The sequence below is a fragment of the Acyrthosiphon pisum genome, chromosome A1 (genome assembly GCF_005508785.2).
Source record: "Acyrthosiphon pisum isolate AL4f chromosome A1, pea_aphid_22Mar2018_4r6ur, whole genome shotgun sequence".
NCBI lineage: Eukaryota > Metazoa > Arthropoda > Insecta > Hemiptera > Aphididae > Acyrthosiphon > Acyrthosiphon pisum.
In genome coordinates, this window is record NC_042494.1 from 26,058,410 (window position 1) to 26,073,091 (window position 14,682).

Genomic DNA, 14,682 nt, shown 5'->3' on the forward strand with positions numbered 1-14,682 from the left:
TGAAATAAATATGGGTACAAGGTTTAATATATAACTTTTCATAATATAGTCAAATCCTTAAAGTCCTATTGTTCGAATCATTAATTTTTAAACATCAAATAAATCACATTTAAAGCTTTTTTTATATGTAATTTGTATGAAATATTGATTGACAATATTAAATATATTTTTTATCCATTGTAAATTCAAAGTGAATCTACTGATAAACTTCAATTATGTATCTATGTGTGATAAAAATATCTATAAATGTTAAAATGTTTACCATCGACACCTTTGTAGGTTTATACAAAATAAAATATCATATTTAATTATTAAGTAGATAGCTATCGAATTTGACCAAATCCATAATATCCCCGTCAAATCATGTAATATAACATAAACAAAAAATTTAAAACAGCTATATTAAATTCACTGCCCTACCTTAATTATTATTTTCATTAGTTATTTTTTCATTATTTAGGTAATTTTACTTTCTTCTCTCTCAATGTCAACCAGTTGTCTAAGTTCATCATTTACATAACAAAAAAACTTACATAGGTGGGTAGTAGGTACATCACCGTAGGTATATGTTAAATTTGTTAGGCATGTGAAGTTTTATAAGTATATATATAATATATTATGTATGTCGCCTACTCGGTATGACGATATTATTATTATAACGAATTGTGTAGTACTTGGTAGATACTTACTGAGTGACCTTATTAATTTATTTCATAGTGTGATATAGGTACACAATATATTGATAATTCTAGAACTAATCTAAACATAAATATTCTTTATGATGACTTCACCGACCGTCGTCATTGTCTGAGAGTTTCAATAGTTAATGGCATATAGTATTTTAGTGTTACAACTTAAAAGTGAAAATGTAGTATTGAATTGTGCCCTGGCAGTGTTGTGAAAATTGATTGAAAAATTCCCTGTTATATCGTTTAACTCCTAGTCATAACTTATATGAACAAAATGTGTCAAGTGTTGACTATTTTACACATATTTAATTTCAAATAGGATCTAATATTTATCAGTTATTACTTTCAGCTGCTCACAGATTAAAAATGTGTAACAACTAACAAATAATTACTAACTTAACCATCGCCCACTGAAAGAAAATATAATATATAGGTACTATTAAGTGGTCCATGTAGTTGGTAGTGCCCACCTACATGTTGTCTCGAATAATCACAGCATCAAATTAACAATATAATAGTGTGCTTTTTGACCTACAAGGACCCTAATGACATTTGAGAGTTCTCGACCAACACCTAAATGTCAAAACTAACCACCTTCGCACTTTACATAACAATAGATTTCGCTATGTTATCCGAAGTACCTACAGAAGATACTAGCACTGTTAAATAATCATTTGTTTTTTTTTTTCAATATACATTTTTATAAAATTCCAATTTTCAAATCAACATTTGAGCTTAAATATCAATTTAAAAAATGGTGTTTAGATATTTTTTTTAAATTTTTAAGTTTTAGTTAATATTACTATTTTGAGGAATCTTGTATTAAATTTTAAAGCCTAAGCTAAAAAAGGGTGGGTAAGTGGATGTCGCTCTACTGTACAGTAAATTACAAGTGGGTCACTGTATAATGGATGGTATTAAATTTTAATTCAATGATATAATATCATTGTATAAGAAAAACGATTCTGAGCGGAGACGGTATGTTAGTCTAGGTATAAGACATAATATTATATTAGGTACCTATAATAAATTCCAAATTAATCATATCACAATATCTATATTAGGTACTTATAACGCGTTATACATCATCAACAAACCATGATACTATCATAGATATATGATAGTATACTTTAGAAGTTTCAAGTACCCACGAATAATATTATATAATCACAACAAAATAACTAAAATAGTTATTCTAGGTTTTTTTATATGTATTTTCGTCCAAATTTCAACTTAAAATTAGTGTAAAAATAAACTGTGCTTATGTATTTTTTAGATTCTTTGGTAACAGAATTAACTACTTACGTGGAATCTTGATTTAAATTTTCAATCCTTAGATATAAAAGTTGAACATTTTATGAATTTTTAATTACAAAATAATTATTCAATTTTAAATTTGATAAATTTTGTCAAAATTTGAACTTCAAATGCTTATAAAAAAAAATTGTGCCTATGTATTTTTAATATTTTTCAACTGCTATTGTAAAAATATATCAGGAGCCTTGCATTAAATTTTTACATTTTTTGACCCAACAGATAAAACTTAATTGATATTTATAGAAAAAAAACTAAAAAAATTGAATATATAACTGAGAATGTCCGTAAACAGCTCAAAAAGAGTCAACCTATTTTCAAAATGTTATCATGTATAGAAATTGCTATTATAAACATTCAGTGAAATTTTCAAATATCTACAGTCATTTGTTTTTGAATAACAATAAAATAAGAATATTGTCGCATGAGAAATCGAGCGAATATCAAATGTTGTAAAAATATGAATTTCAAACGCTCATAAAAATTTAATTTGACTTTCTTGTAGACATTTTTTTTTGTTGATAAAGGTAGACAATATTATGAGGAATCTTGTATTACATTTTCAAATCTTAGATTTAAAAAGAAAAATTTTTACGAATTGGAAATTTCAAATTTTGACCTCCCGAATGCACCAACTAGATTCACTTTCCCATCAAACAAGATACTGTTGAAGAAAATTGAAGCATTTTTACTGCCCCAAACCGTGATGACAGACACAAAAATAAAAAAATAATAAAACACACATCATTGTAAAATCAATACATTAATCATTCCACTCAGAATCTAAAAATAAAAATGTACATTTTATTACAAAGTAATTCGCAAATATATTCGCGGGATATTATATTGCATTTTAAAAACTTTCTACCAAACCTAAAATATTTATCAACACTTTTTCGATTAAATTTGAAAATGTCATTGAGTACCTATATAAAATAATAATTTAGTAATTGTGGAATGTAAAACCACGTTCATCCGACATCTCTCTACTCAGAATCTTAAATTAAGTAATTAAACTTAACAGTTGTATTGTCACTGCACAATTCAATAAACACATTTTAATATGAACTCATATAATCACTTAGGTAATAAATAAGAAAACTTGTATAAGAAATATGAACACGCCCCAAATCTAGGTAGCGCTTAGGTTAGGTAGTATATTTTACCTAGTAAATTATTAATAAGTATATGTGTATATTTTAATAAAACCAATCCTAAATATAGTCATATCTCATAAATTTAATTGTACAAAAAGTGATTATTGTAAGTATAAGTAGGACAATAATATAATATAGGTACTCGATTATGTATTTCTGTGTTGTAGGTACATGATGTGTCCATCATTGGAGTCATTTATCATCATTGCAGTTTAAATAGTTGTTGTTTACCGCGACTAAATGTTATTTTAATATTATTATATATTTATATCTAACCTATCGGCTATCAGTTTTATCTTCATTTGACGTAGGTACATTAACCTCAAGAGAAATATTTTTGTACATTTTATATTTTAAATTTTTAAACATAAAATATATATCTATTGCGACTAAACATTTATAACATGAATTAACTTTATAAGTTTTAATTTCAACTGAAAGTGATTTATTTTCCCAAAGTCCTGACATTGTACCAGCTATATTGAATGTATTGTTCTAATTTATTTTAAAAGTTATTCAATTTTTTTTTATGCCAGTAAAAAAGTATAGATAAACTAGTTATTTTAAAGTCCCGTAATAATGGTATATATTGTACACCACAACATACTCTGCATTCTCTGAAATTACGGGTATGAGTTCAGAAATCAAAATAAATGAATGGATATACAAATAAATGTTATTGCAATAAAAAATCCTTCTTATTTTTATATTTAATTTTAAAAGCACAATTATGTAATTATGTTATAATTAAATATTATAATGTATACAATAATATTATCATAACTATTATGCGTACGGATTAAAAAAAATACGTTAACTCTATCGTCAACTTATTACCAAACTGAAGTCTAACGTTTACACTGTAATATAATACCATAATATGCCAGTGTATATAGTGTAATAATATGCGATGGTCTGGTGCCCTCTCAATGATGAAATATGGAAGTTATACGTTATGGGTTTAATCGACATGGGTTTATTGTGTTATAACATTTTGATATATTTCTAACTTATAGCATATTCAATAAGTAATTTCTGATTTTACATTTTTGAAATAAACAATTTGGACTGAATTTGAGACCTAAATGCAAAATACTATAGTTCATTATTATGTATTTATGCACTTCTACCTAAATCTGCAAATTACAATATATATACTAATTACAAAAACTAATAAAATATACATATCAATATATTATATATTATATAATATATTACTTCATATCAGTTATACCTGACTAATTTCTATAACCAAAGTTTTATTTTAGCCCACAAACGGAATTATTTACAAAAAAAAAAAACATTAAGATTCGGTTTTAGAAAAATGTATTTTTTGTGAAACAATGCGTTCACCATACCGTTACCAGATATCAGTACACAATAAATACAGTATACACATAATTACCTATACGAAACGAACAACGAATTATTGCAAGATAATTATTTATTTAAATTATTAATTTACCATAGAATATATAATTAATTGTCTCGGATTCTCAAGCATTTTCTAATAACCCCTTCCTTGCCAAGTGCTCTCCCGCCATCTTAAGCGTTTACGCCTATCTGTTGTCTCTCAACCTCAGTCTTACGCCATATCTTTCTCATGGGCTCCCAGACCCATAGGTATCAATGGCAACGAGCACGCCGACCATATAGGCATATAGCTGACTTCACTGTCAACCACACTCATACTGGTCTTCAACTGTACCCTTGTACGGACTTAGTCCCTCAACACCACAAATTTATCTAGAAAATGTGGAAGCAGAAATGGGATAACCTTCCAGAGTGCTACCTACATAACACATCTGGATATAGAGCTATATCAACAATCATCCCTACCCGACCATGGTTTCAATCACTAAAAATTAGTCATGTTGTCATAATCAAATACATACCAGATTAAGCACTGCGCACTGCAATATCTTACCACACCGTTCGTTCAAATTGGGACTTAAAAATAGTACGTATTGCTCCCTTCCCTACTGTAGTGGATCTTACTGCGATTTTCAACATCTACTACTGTTAATCGTCCATCACTCTATCAGCAAAGTAAACAATTAAAGATACTTTTTTAAACTCTTGGTATTAACTTTTCTCTACTAATGCATTTTCAGCTAACAATATAATCACTATCAAAGGTAAACGTAAGTTTATACTAGAATAGGGTTTAAAAATTTAGAGGTGTGAGCTTTACAAATGTTTTTTACTGTCTGTACCAAAATGTTAAAATGTTATATAAGTTAAGCATCAATATATAATAATGTTTATGTTAAAATCTCAATAAAAAATATATATTATGTAATTAATAATTATAGGTAGGCACACTTAAGTATAGGTAGCGTAGTTGACTAATTATAGTTGACCATTTAAATGGTATACACGCGTAACACTATATACAATAAAACAATTTATTTTCTTACTTTCTTACCCGTTGTTCTTCCCTACCTCCCTAAATTAATCGTGTTATTAATTAATCATGACACTTTTAAGTACAAAATAGTTCTATTCAGTATACCTGCATATAGGTACTCACATTTCTTCAACTCCGTTCGCCAAACTACTATCATTTAAATTAACGAATAAAAACGGATGATAAAAATACATGTATAATATGTATTGTTTTAATTCATAATGCGACGAATTTCAAAAAATTTACAGGCAATAAATCATGCGACTATAAAACACGTTTAAATACTCGATATATATCGGACGTGTTAAACATTTAAGAGTTATGGCTAAAAGCCATAAACAAATAACTAATAAAGCACATTGGCACTATACCTATATATGTATATATTATACGATGTAATTTATTACTACAATAATATTCGATATTCAACGTATGCGTTTCGTGTTTTTTAGAAAATCCCATGACACTATATTGTTTGTTTTTTGGATAAGATTTATACCTAGTTAAAAAAAACTAATTGCCATCATAATATTCATCTCTTGACAATAAATTCACAAATTTCAAATAAAATTTTTTTAGTAAAAAACTTCTGTCACATAATATTAGACCAGACACGAGATATTATAAGCTATATTATTACTTATTTAACTACCCTAAAAACGTGGTACCATACTTAGATGTAGTCGGATCCAAATGTCTAATACGCGTACCTAAAACGTAATATAATTGCATAATTTATTCAGTAAGATACCTAATGTTAATTTATACGATTTTACAACAATGTTTATGATAGAAAGAACGAATTTTAATGTCATCATCCTTCACATCCTTAAACAGCGTTAATCTTTTCTAAGAGATATAATATGCAAAATTAAAAAATATCTGTTATTGCGTACCATCAAAATTATAAAGAAAAAATGAATAGTTTATGTAGTTCACCTAGTTGTGTCATAATCTATGCAGTACCTATATCGTAAATTGTCCAAATTATTATCGAACACGGGTATTAACGAACTAACGATATATGTATAATATTTCAATATAGAACATACGGCCAATTTAATATATCGCAGCTATATCAATTAATAAATGCTTAGTGCACAACGCTTTCGTAGAAGACCAAGTACCTACGAATGTGAATAATTTTCCCAATATTGTCCGTTTAAAGTATTATGAAGAGTTCCTTATATAAAGTAGGCACCTAGATTGATATTTGTGTTACAAAACATATTGGGAAAAAATTAAATAAAACTTTGTCTTGAATCTTGATTCGGCGTCATTATCCTGAATGGCATTGGAATAGTATTGGAACGTTGATAGTTTTTTGCATCAATCGTATATATATAAAGTACATAATTTACTCATATACCTTAGAGTGTATGTAGGTATATAGTATAGGAACGCCGGCCAACAATATAATATGATGTATTATATGGGCAGTGCACATGAGCACATTATTAACAGTCACATTGCATAATGACAATAAGTCGCATGGTTCAAGATCGTATAATTTTCCTGACAACTTTCATTTTCACGAAAAGTATAAATTAATATATATATTAAAAAGGATTAATAAGTATATCTATACTCTGTCCAGCGAGAGAACGCGCCAATTCTGCGCATTTTCCCGCGTCACCTTTCTATTGAAACTGGTTCCCCTATGGCAGGATGTTGGGTGGGGAACCAGTTTTGGTCGGTGCGCGGCGCGTTCTCTCGCTGGACAGACCATATTATAATAAACGCGATTGACTCTGTGTTTCAATTCTTATTTCTTATTTAAATTTATTCAGTTAATATATTTGTTTTGACATTTTATAAAATATGTATACAACATATCAAATACGTATACGGTATACTAGTACTTGTTTTATATGTGTAATAAGTAATATAACATACCTATTTTTTTTAAATTATATTTATATAATATTTATTTATTCTAGTTACAAGAAATATAGTCTATAGATGGTACAAATATAGCAAAATATTACTATAAATTGCTCTAAATTAAGGTAAATATCTCTAATTTGTCATCTAGGTACCTACCTATATTTTTAGATATTTTGTTTTTTACGAGAATTTGTTTCTGAGGATGGAAAAAAACGAAATAATAATAACTGATATCCGTATCGTGTAAACAGCAAATATAGTTTACGAACCAAAAATGCGAACGGTGCGGATCGAACATATAGTTGTAAGCAATCATCAGCTTAGTCAAAGAATCAAAAAATGTGATAATATTATTATGGTCATTTTCCTCTTAAAATGAGATACCTGCATATTCTTCCAAAACAAATATTGACCACGTTCCTCCAATATTAAAATATGAAATTGTCTCTCACGTATTAATTTGAATAGGTACCTATCTATCATTTCCTGGCTTAGAATATTGTAATAGAAAATAATATTTATAAAATAGTTAATAGACATGATTCTGGTCCATATAAATTGCGGGAGAAAATAGAAAGTACCTAGGTACCTTCCTTTTTTTGGAGGATAATTATCTCACCTGTAGATACTTCATTTGTAGAACATAATTCTGACAGCGACAACTGTGAATAACCTTTACCTAAATTATAATTGATATAACGCTGAGATTTTTTGATTTCAGTATGAACTATTTATTAGGAACTTTGTATCGAATTTGTAAGTCTTAACTAATATAAAACTTTTATACATTTTTGACCCCAAAGTAAGTAGTTTGTAAATTTTCGTGATTCTGTAAGACTTTAAACTTCAAATGTATACAAAAAAAATTCTGGCCATATACCTTTAATATTTTTAAAAACACATAAATACAACTTAGGAGAAACCTTGTATTACATTTTCAATGTTTTTAATTGAGTGAATATTTTTTAATCAGAAATGTCAAATGTCTATATTAGATCCAAAGTTATACCTGCATGCGGATATAAAATTATATTATTAATATTTCGTGAACATTTCTGCGGTTATTTTTAAGTTAAACCAAAAAACAAGATTTGCTTGAAAACTAGTTTTGCGTAAAAATTCCAGATTTTCCTTAATTTTTTCTATTTTTCCCGATTATTTTGAAAAATACTGTGAATGTTTTACTTTTGATACCCAAAATGAGGACCAACAAAATCGAATTTGCTTACAGAGAGCACTCTCAAAGTTACCTTAGCATTGTTTCTACTAAAAAAATTCTCTTCAGACACAAAAAAACACATATTATTGTGAAATCAATATTTCATCGCTCCGTACAGAATCTAAAATTAAAATAGGTACAATATAAGTTTACATAATATCAGGTTTCACGCGATACGGGCACAGAATAAAATTTAGTCGGTGGTTTGGGTCTCTCGTCGAAACGAGGACAGTGGACGGCACATCGGCTGTTTTTTACACGCGCATCATATTCATACCACCAGGTGATCCATTTAAAGTAAGACACTAAAATATTCATTGTTTCAAAAACTATATTTTGGTATTATGTTGGTACGCTCATAAAAATTTTACATATTTATAACTACTGCTGTCTACACTCTACTTAGATAGTTGACTACTGATCCGAAATTTAATTTTCATACACCGAAATTAAAAAATAATTTTAAATATAAATGTACAAACATTTTAATAGTTATTGAAATAACGAGTGTTCTTTCGATAAAACCCCCATTCGGATTATAATAATAACAATAATGCTACATAATAATATTTACTATTATACAAACAAAATATAATACTGTGAGCACCGACGATGTAGCAATAATAATAATTATAATAGAACACCCGACGACGGGTTTCGAGTAGACGGGCGGCGGCGGGATTGGGAAACACCAAACGCGAAAAAGATGTCTTATTTCAAAACTGGGCTACGAGGATAACGACATTTCGGTTGAAATGAGACGGGTGAGCGCGCGACTCGCGCGGCCGGCCGCGACGACGTCATCGCGCGTCGCGCCGACCGACTACTCCGGCGGGCGGATGGTCTGTCGTGACGTCACAGAACCGGCGCCGTCGTCGTGCCCGTTCGATGACGGCGGTTCGCGTTACCTACTGCCCGCCGACCGACGGCGCCGCCGCCACCGCTCCTCCAGTCGACCATGGCCAAGTCAGCCGCCGCCGCCCACCCGACGACCAGTGTTGTTGTTGTTTTCGTCGCCGCCGTACGTGTACTCTGCGCGGTGCGGTCCGTGTGTGGTGTGTCTGTCGTAACGATTGACGGCCGCCGTCGTTACAATAATAATAATATCTTCGTCACCGGGTCCGGAGAAATACGATTTATGATGTAGATCACTCGAGTAACGAATCGCGTCGTTTCTCCCCGTTCGAATCGTGCGAGTGAGCTGCTCGTCCGCCCTCGCCCCATTGACGTTCTATCATTATTATTCGTGCCTGGGGGTTGTACGATGTCGAATTTCTACAATAAAGTAAGCTTAGCTTACACCAAACCCATGAACAAACGCATGACATTGCAAGAGATATCCCAAGCCAGCCAGTGGATTAATGGTGAGATTAATGGTAATGATCGACAACGACAACGGCTAATAAAATATTATAATGTACCTATAGGTAGTGTGTATATTCTATTGAATGAACGCGGTGCTCTGGTCCATTCGGTGCTTTTCCCATGTCCGACTCGTACTGTTTACGGTCGTCTCTATGGCTGTTAAAAACCACCACTGTCTGTACAGTATTATATTGTTGTATTCCTCGTTGCAGATACGCTGAGCGTCAACTCGTATGGAATGCCTCAGTCTGGTTCCACTGTGTCCCAGAGAGAGAATTCCAGCTTCTTGCCTGTCACTCAGCCGGCCAGTGCTCCAACATCGCCAGTCGGTTCTCCAGTCTCGCAGCTGTTATCTGATCTCTCCAACATCACTCTAGATCCCAACTGGCAGGCCATCAAGTCTACTGTACGTGAACGTAATGCTGCCATGTTCAATAACGACCTCATGGCTGATATATACTTTGTCGTGGGCAATCCAGGTTAGCGTCTCATCAACGACATACGTTCAAATAACCGCGTTATATATCTATTATTGTTATTGTTTCAGGACACACCCAACGTATACCATCACATAAGTATATTTTAGCGACTGGAAGTTCTGTTTTCTATGCCATGTTCTATGGTGGATTAGCGGACACTAAAGAAGAAATTGAGGTGCCCGATGTTGAGCCAACAGCATTTCTCACTTTACTAAGGTTTGTTCAACTATTCTCGGCTCTCGCTTATTTGTTTGTATTGTTATTCTAAAATTCCGTTTTTCTAGGTATTTATATTGTGATGAAATCCAATTGGAGCCAGATACAGTTCTAGCTACATTGTATGTGGCTAAAAAATATATCGTACCACATTTGGCCAGGGCTTGCGTTAATTACTTGGAGACTAGCCTAACTGCAAAAAACGCGTGTCTGCTCCTCAGCCAATCACGGTTATTCGAGGAGCCAGAATTGATGCAGAGATGTTGGGAAGTGATTGATGCACAAGTAACTATTTTTTTCGCCAACCAAATTTTCAATATTAAATTATAATATTATCCTTTTTATTTTGTAATACAGGCAGAAATTGCATTACATTCAGATGGATTTGTTGACATTGATGCTGATACGTTGCAGAGTGTATTAGGACGTGAAACCATTAATTGCAAAGAAACCATACTATGGGAAGCAGCCATGAATTGGGCCTCAGCTGAATGTAGCAGACGTGAAATAGAACCAACCCCATCTAATAAACGACAAGTATTAGATTCTGCTCTGTATTTACTCAGGTTGCCAGCAATGTCCCTAGAAGAATTCGCTAATGGACCTGCTCAAATGGGCATGTTAACATTAGAAGAAACTGTCGATTTATTTCTCCACTACACCGCATCCAACAAACCTCGCTTAACTTATCCAACTAAGCCACGTATAGGACTAAAACCTCAGACGTGCCATCGATTTCAGTCCTGTGCTTATCGTAGCAATCAGTGGCGGTATCGAGGTCGTTGCGATAGCATTCAGTTTAGTGTTGATCGCCGTGTGTTCATAGTAGGTTTCGGCTTGTATGGTTCGTCAACTGGAGCTTCCGATTACACTGTTAAAATTGAACTCAAACGTCTAGGCCGTATTTTAGCTGAAAACAATACAAAATTCTTTTCAGATGGTTCAAGTAACACTTTTCATGTTTATTTTGCACATCCTGTACAAGTAGATCCCGAATTGTTTTATACTGCTTCAGCTATATTAGATGGTGCAGAATTAAGTTATTTTGGCCAAGAAGGACTTAGTGAAATAAATGCTGGTTGTGTGACGTTTCAATTCCAGTGTTCTTCAGAAAGTACTAATGGTACTGGAGTTCAAGGGGGGCAAATTCCAGAACTTATATTTTATGGTCCAATTAGTGAAAACCATTAATACATTTTAAATCATTTCCAATCCGAATTAAATACCCAAGTATATAAAACTACTAAACTCAATTGAAAATATTTTGTTCAAAAAATGTTGCTCCTGTATGATATTTTGGATCTCTATTATACCCAATCACTAAACCACATCTCATATTATGATAACTCAACTAAATCATTAGAGTATGATTACATATTCTCGCCAAGTAAATTATATGTATTTTTAGATGTAATATAATATAATAATTAATAATATGTATGTTATATTTTTTTTTTTTTTTATGTTGGTAATTATAAACGGTATTTGGTCAAATTATTCAAACTAAAATATTTTTTTTCGTTATTGTTTTATAAGTTTATTATAAATTATAATATAATAAAATCTCTCACCAAACTCGGTTCACAGTGTATACTATGCATTATGTATGTAATAGTACTAGTCTAGGGCTTGGAACTTTATGTAATCCTTATTTATAAGATATTAGTATATTTAAAATCTAGTTCGATAAAAATGTGTTTGTATTGATAGTCCAAGCCCTATCATTACATTTTATTAAAACTACTTAACTGTAACATCCCAGTTAATATATTATTTAAAATGCAATGTTTCATTAATACTTCTGCTAGCCGCTATTTTTGCTTCATCACATGTTTCAATTTTATTAGAAAAGTTTAGTCTATATTGACTTTATAAATATTTCAAAATGTCTGTTTCTCATTTGAATTATTGTTTATATACTATCAAATTAAATTATACTTAAAGGATTTTTCTATTTTTTTTTAATTAGTTATTACTTATTTTGGTTTGGATATTTTGACCTATACTCTATTGCAATAGAAAATAATGAATTCAGCCAACTTATTTTTTCATGTCAATGTGCACCAACAACCTTTGCTAATGGGTGGTTCACATTTTCGATAATAGTAAAGGTTTTTTGGTGGTCTTTGGGAAACAACGGTTAGCAAGGTGGGGACATTTGACCTCGGCAATGCCCCAGCCATCAGCCGTTATTCTCTTTTGAAATAGAGTATAGAATTATGAACTGATATTATTTGTTAAATCTAAATTTTTTATGACAGAACAGACATGCTCGACTTATTAGATATTATTATTTTTATTTTATAACATTGTTAAGGCTAATGATTAAAATAGGGCATATCTTCTAAATTGTTTACCAACTGTATTAATTTACATGTTTTAAATTCCTTGCTATAGTGCTTTATTTTTTTTTTCTATTTTGTGTTTTATTAAGTGATGGAAGTGTTATGTTTAACATATTATTATGAATTGAGATCAAACAAGTTACTATTTGATCAAATTTTACTAACATAACTTTGTCGCCTTATCTTGTATTATTTTAAATATATTCTTAACATGCTCAATATGTTTCTGCATATAATTATTGTTTAATAATAAATATATTATATAGATTAAATTGATTAAATAATATATTTTATATATATATTAAATCAATGGTACATATATATACCATACTTCAGTATGGATTGTTTTCATTTTGTTTTGTTAGTGTGTTTCTAATAGTTGATTGATAATTGATTACACAAAATGATAATTATTTTCTCTATACATAACTTTGTGGACGTAAACTACTTAATAATTTAAAAATGTATTATATTAATCTCTTAATTACTTCAAACTTGATACTAGGTTACCATTAATTGACTGTATTTTGAGCTTTAGCAATGATATTAAAATAATATTATGATTGTTTAAGTTAATATGCAACTTTCTCATGTAATTTAATGGTTTTTATTCTTATACCCTTTTTTTTGATGCAACATATTTTTGAACAAATTTTTATTTTCTCAATTCATTCTAGTGTTTTCAAAACCAATTGTCTTTAAGAATCGCTTTAAAATGAAAAAATCATTGTATAGTTAAATAACTTTATTTTTAAGTTAAAAATTATAAATGTACTTATATATTATATTCCTTGAACACCAATTGATCATTTTGTTTAGTATTTTATTTCCACAGCTAATTAGTTTTTTTTATTTTAACTTGTCTAGGTATTTATAGTATATTTTTTTGGTAGGCTGTGATAGGGGTTTATTTTTATTTTGTGTATTTCATATTTTTAAATAAAACAAATTTTGTAAACATATTTCTGGTTGTGTATTTATTCATATAATCATGTACCTATAATATTGTTTAATATGTTTGGCCACTTTGTGAACTTATAATTTTTGTGAGATAAAAAACTATAATTTTACAAATAAAAATAGTTGGGATCTTACTATTGTACTTAGTAGGTTTGGAGTGTAGGTCATTAAGTAGTTCGCTGTTATCACATAATGCTGTACTATAACCACCTCCCTGCAATTTCTTCAAAAAAAATGATTTTAACCAAGTCTTACATTTTTTTTATACCTACCAATTGGCGATTGTTATATACACAACCCCCGTTGCGCCAAAAAAAAAAGAATTCCTGAGTGCGCTTCTGAATTTGTACAAATTTGTATAAATTCCGTACTAAATATCGGCCAAAAAAAATTTGCAAAAACTCAATATTTGTTAGGGAAACATACGAGGATATTTCGGTCTTAGATTAACGATAAAATTTTAAATACTATGTTAAAGATCCGTAAGCAAATTCTTGACTTGTGGTATTATTATATTGTTAAAAATAACAGAAATAATAATTAATATACCCGAGTTGGCCCCCCCAACATAAACATAGACGGGGAAAATCCCTTTTTCCCCGTATGCCTATCCACCCCTGGGCAGAATAGAACAGAATGAA

General features: G+C 30.4%; 1 protein-coding gene across 3 annotated transcripts in view; it reads left to right on the forward strand.

Annotated features, from left to right (window-relative positions):
• Positions 1 to 13,317, forward strand: part of LOC100162053 (BTB/POZ domain-containing protein 6) — a 32,257-nt gene extending 18,940 nt beyond the window's left edge. Inside the window, exons 1-5 of one of the 3 annotated variants that reach the window (XM_008189463.3) lie at positions 9,661 to 10,052; positions 10,254 to 10,520; positions 10,589 to 10,736; positions 10,805 to 11,021; positions 11,094 to 13,317. In XM_008189463.3, coding sequence (XP_008187685.1) covers positions 9,941 to 10,052; positions 10,254 to 10,520; positions 10,589 to 10,736; positions 10,805 to 11,021; positions 11,094 to 11,927 — 1,578 coding nt within the window. In that variant the 5' untranslated portion in view covers positions 9,661 to 9,940 and the 3' untranslated portion in view covers positions 11,928 to 13,317. Of the gene's footprint in view, positions 1 to 9,660; positions 10,053 to 10,253; positions 10,521 to 10,588; positions 10,737 to 10,804; positions 11,022 to 11,093 lie in introns of those variants that run through there. The other 2 variants (XM_001947161.5, XM_016808148.2) reach the window with 2 other exon arrangements.
• Positions 13,318 to 14,682: the final 1,365 nt, after the last annotated feature.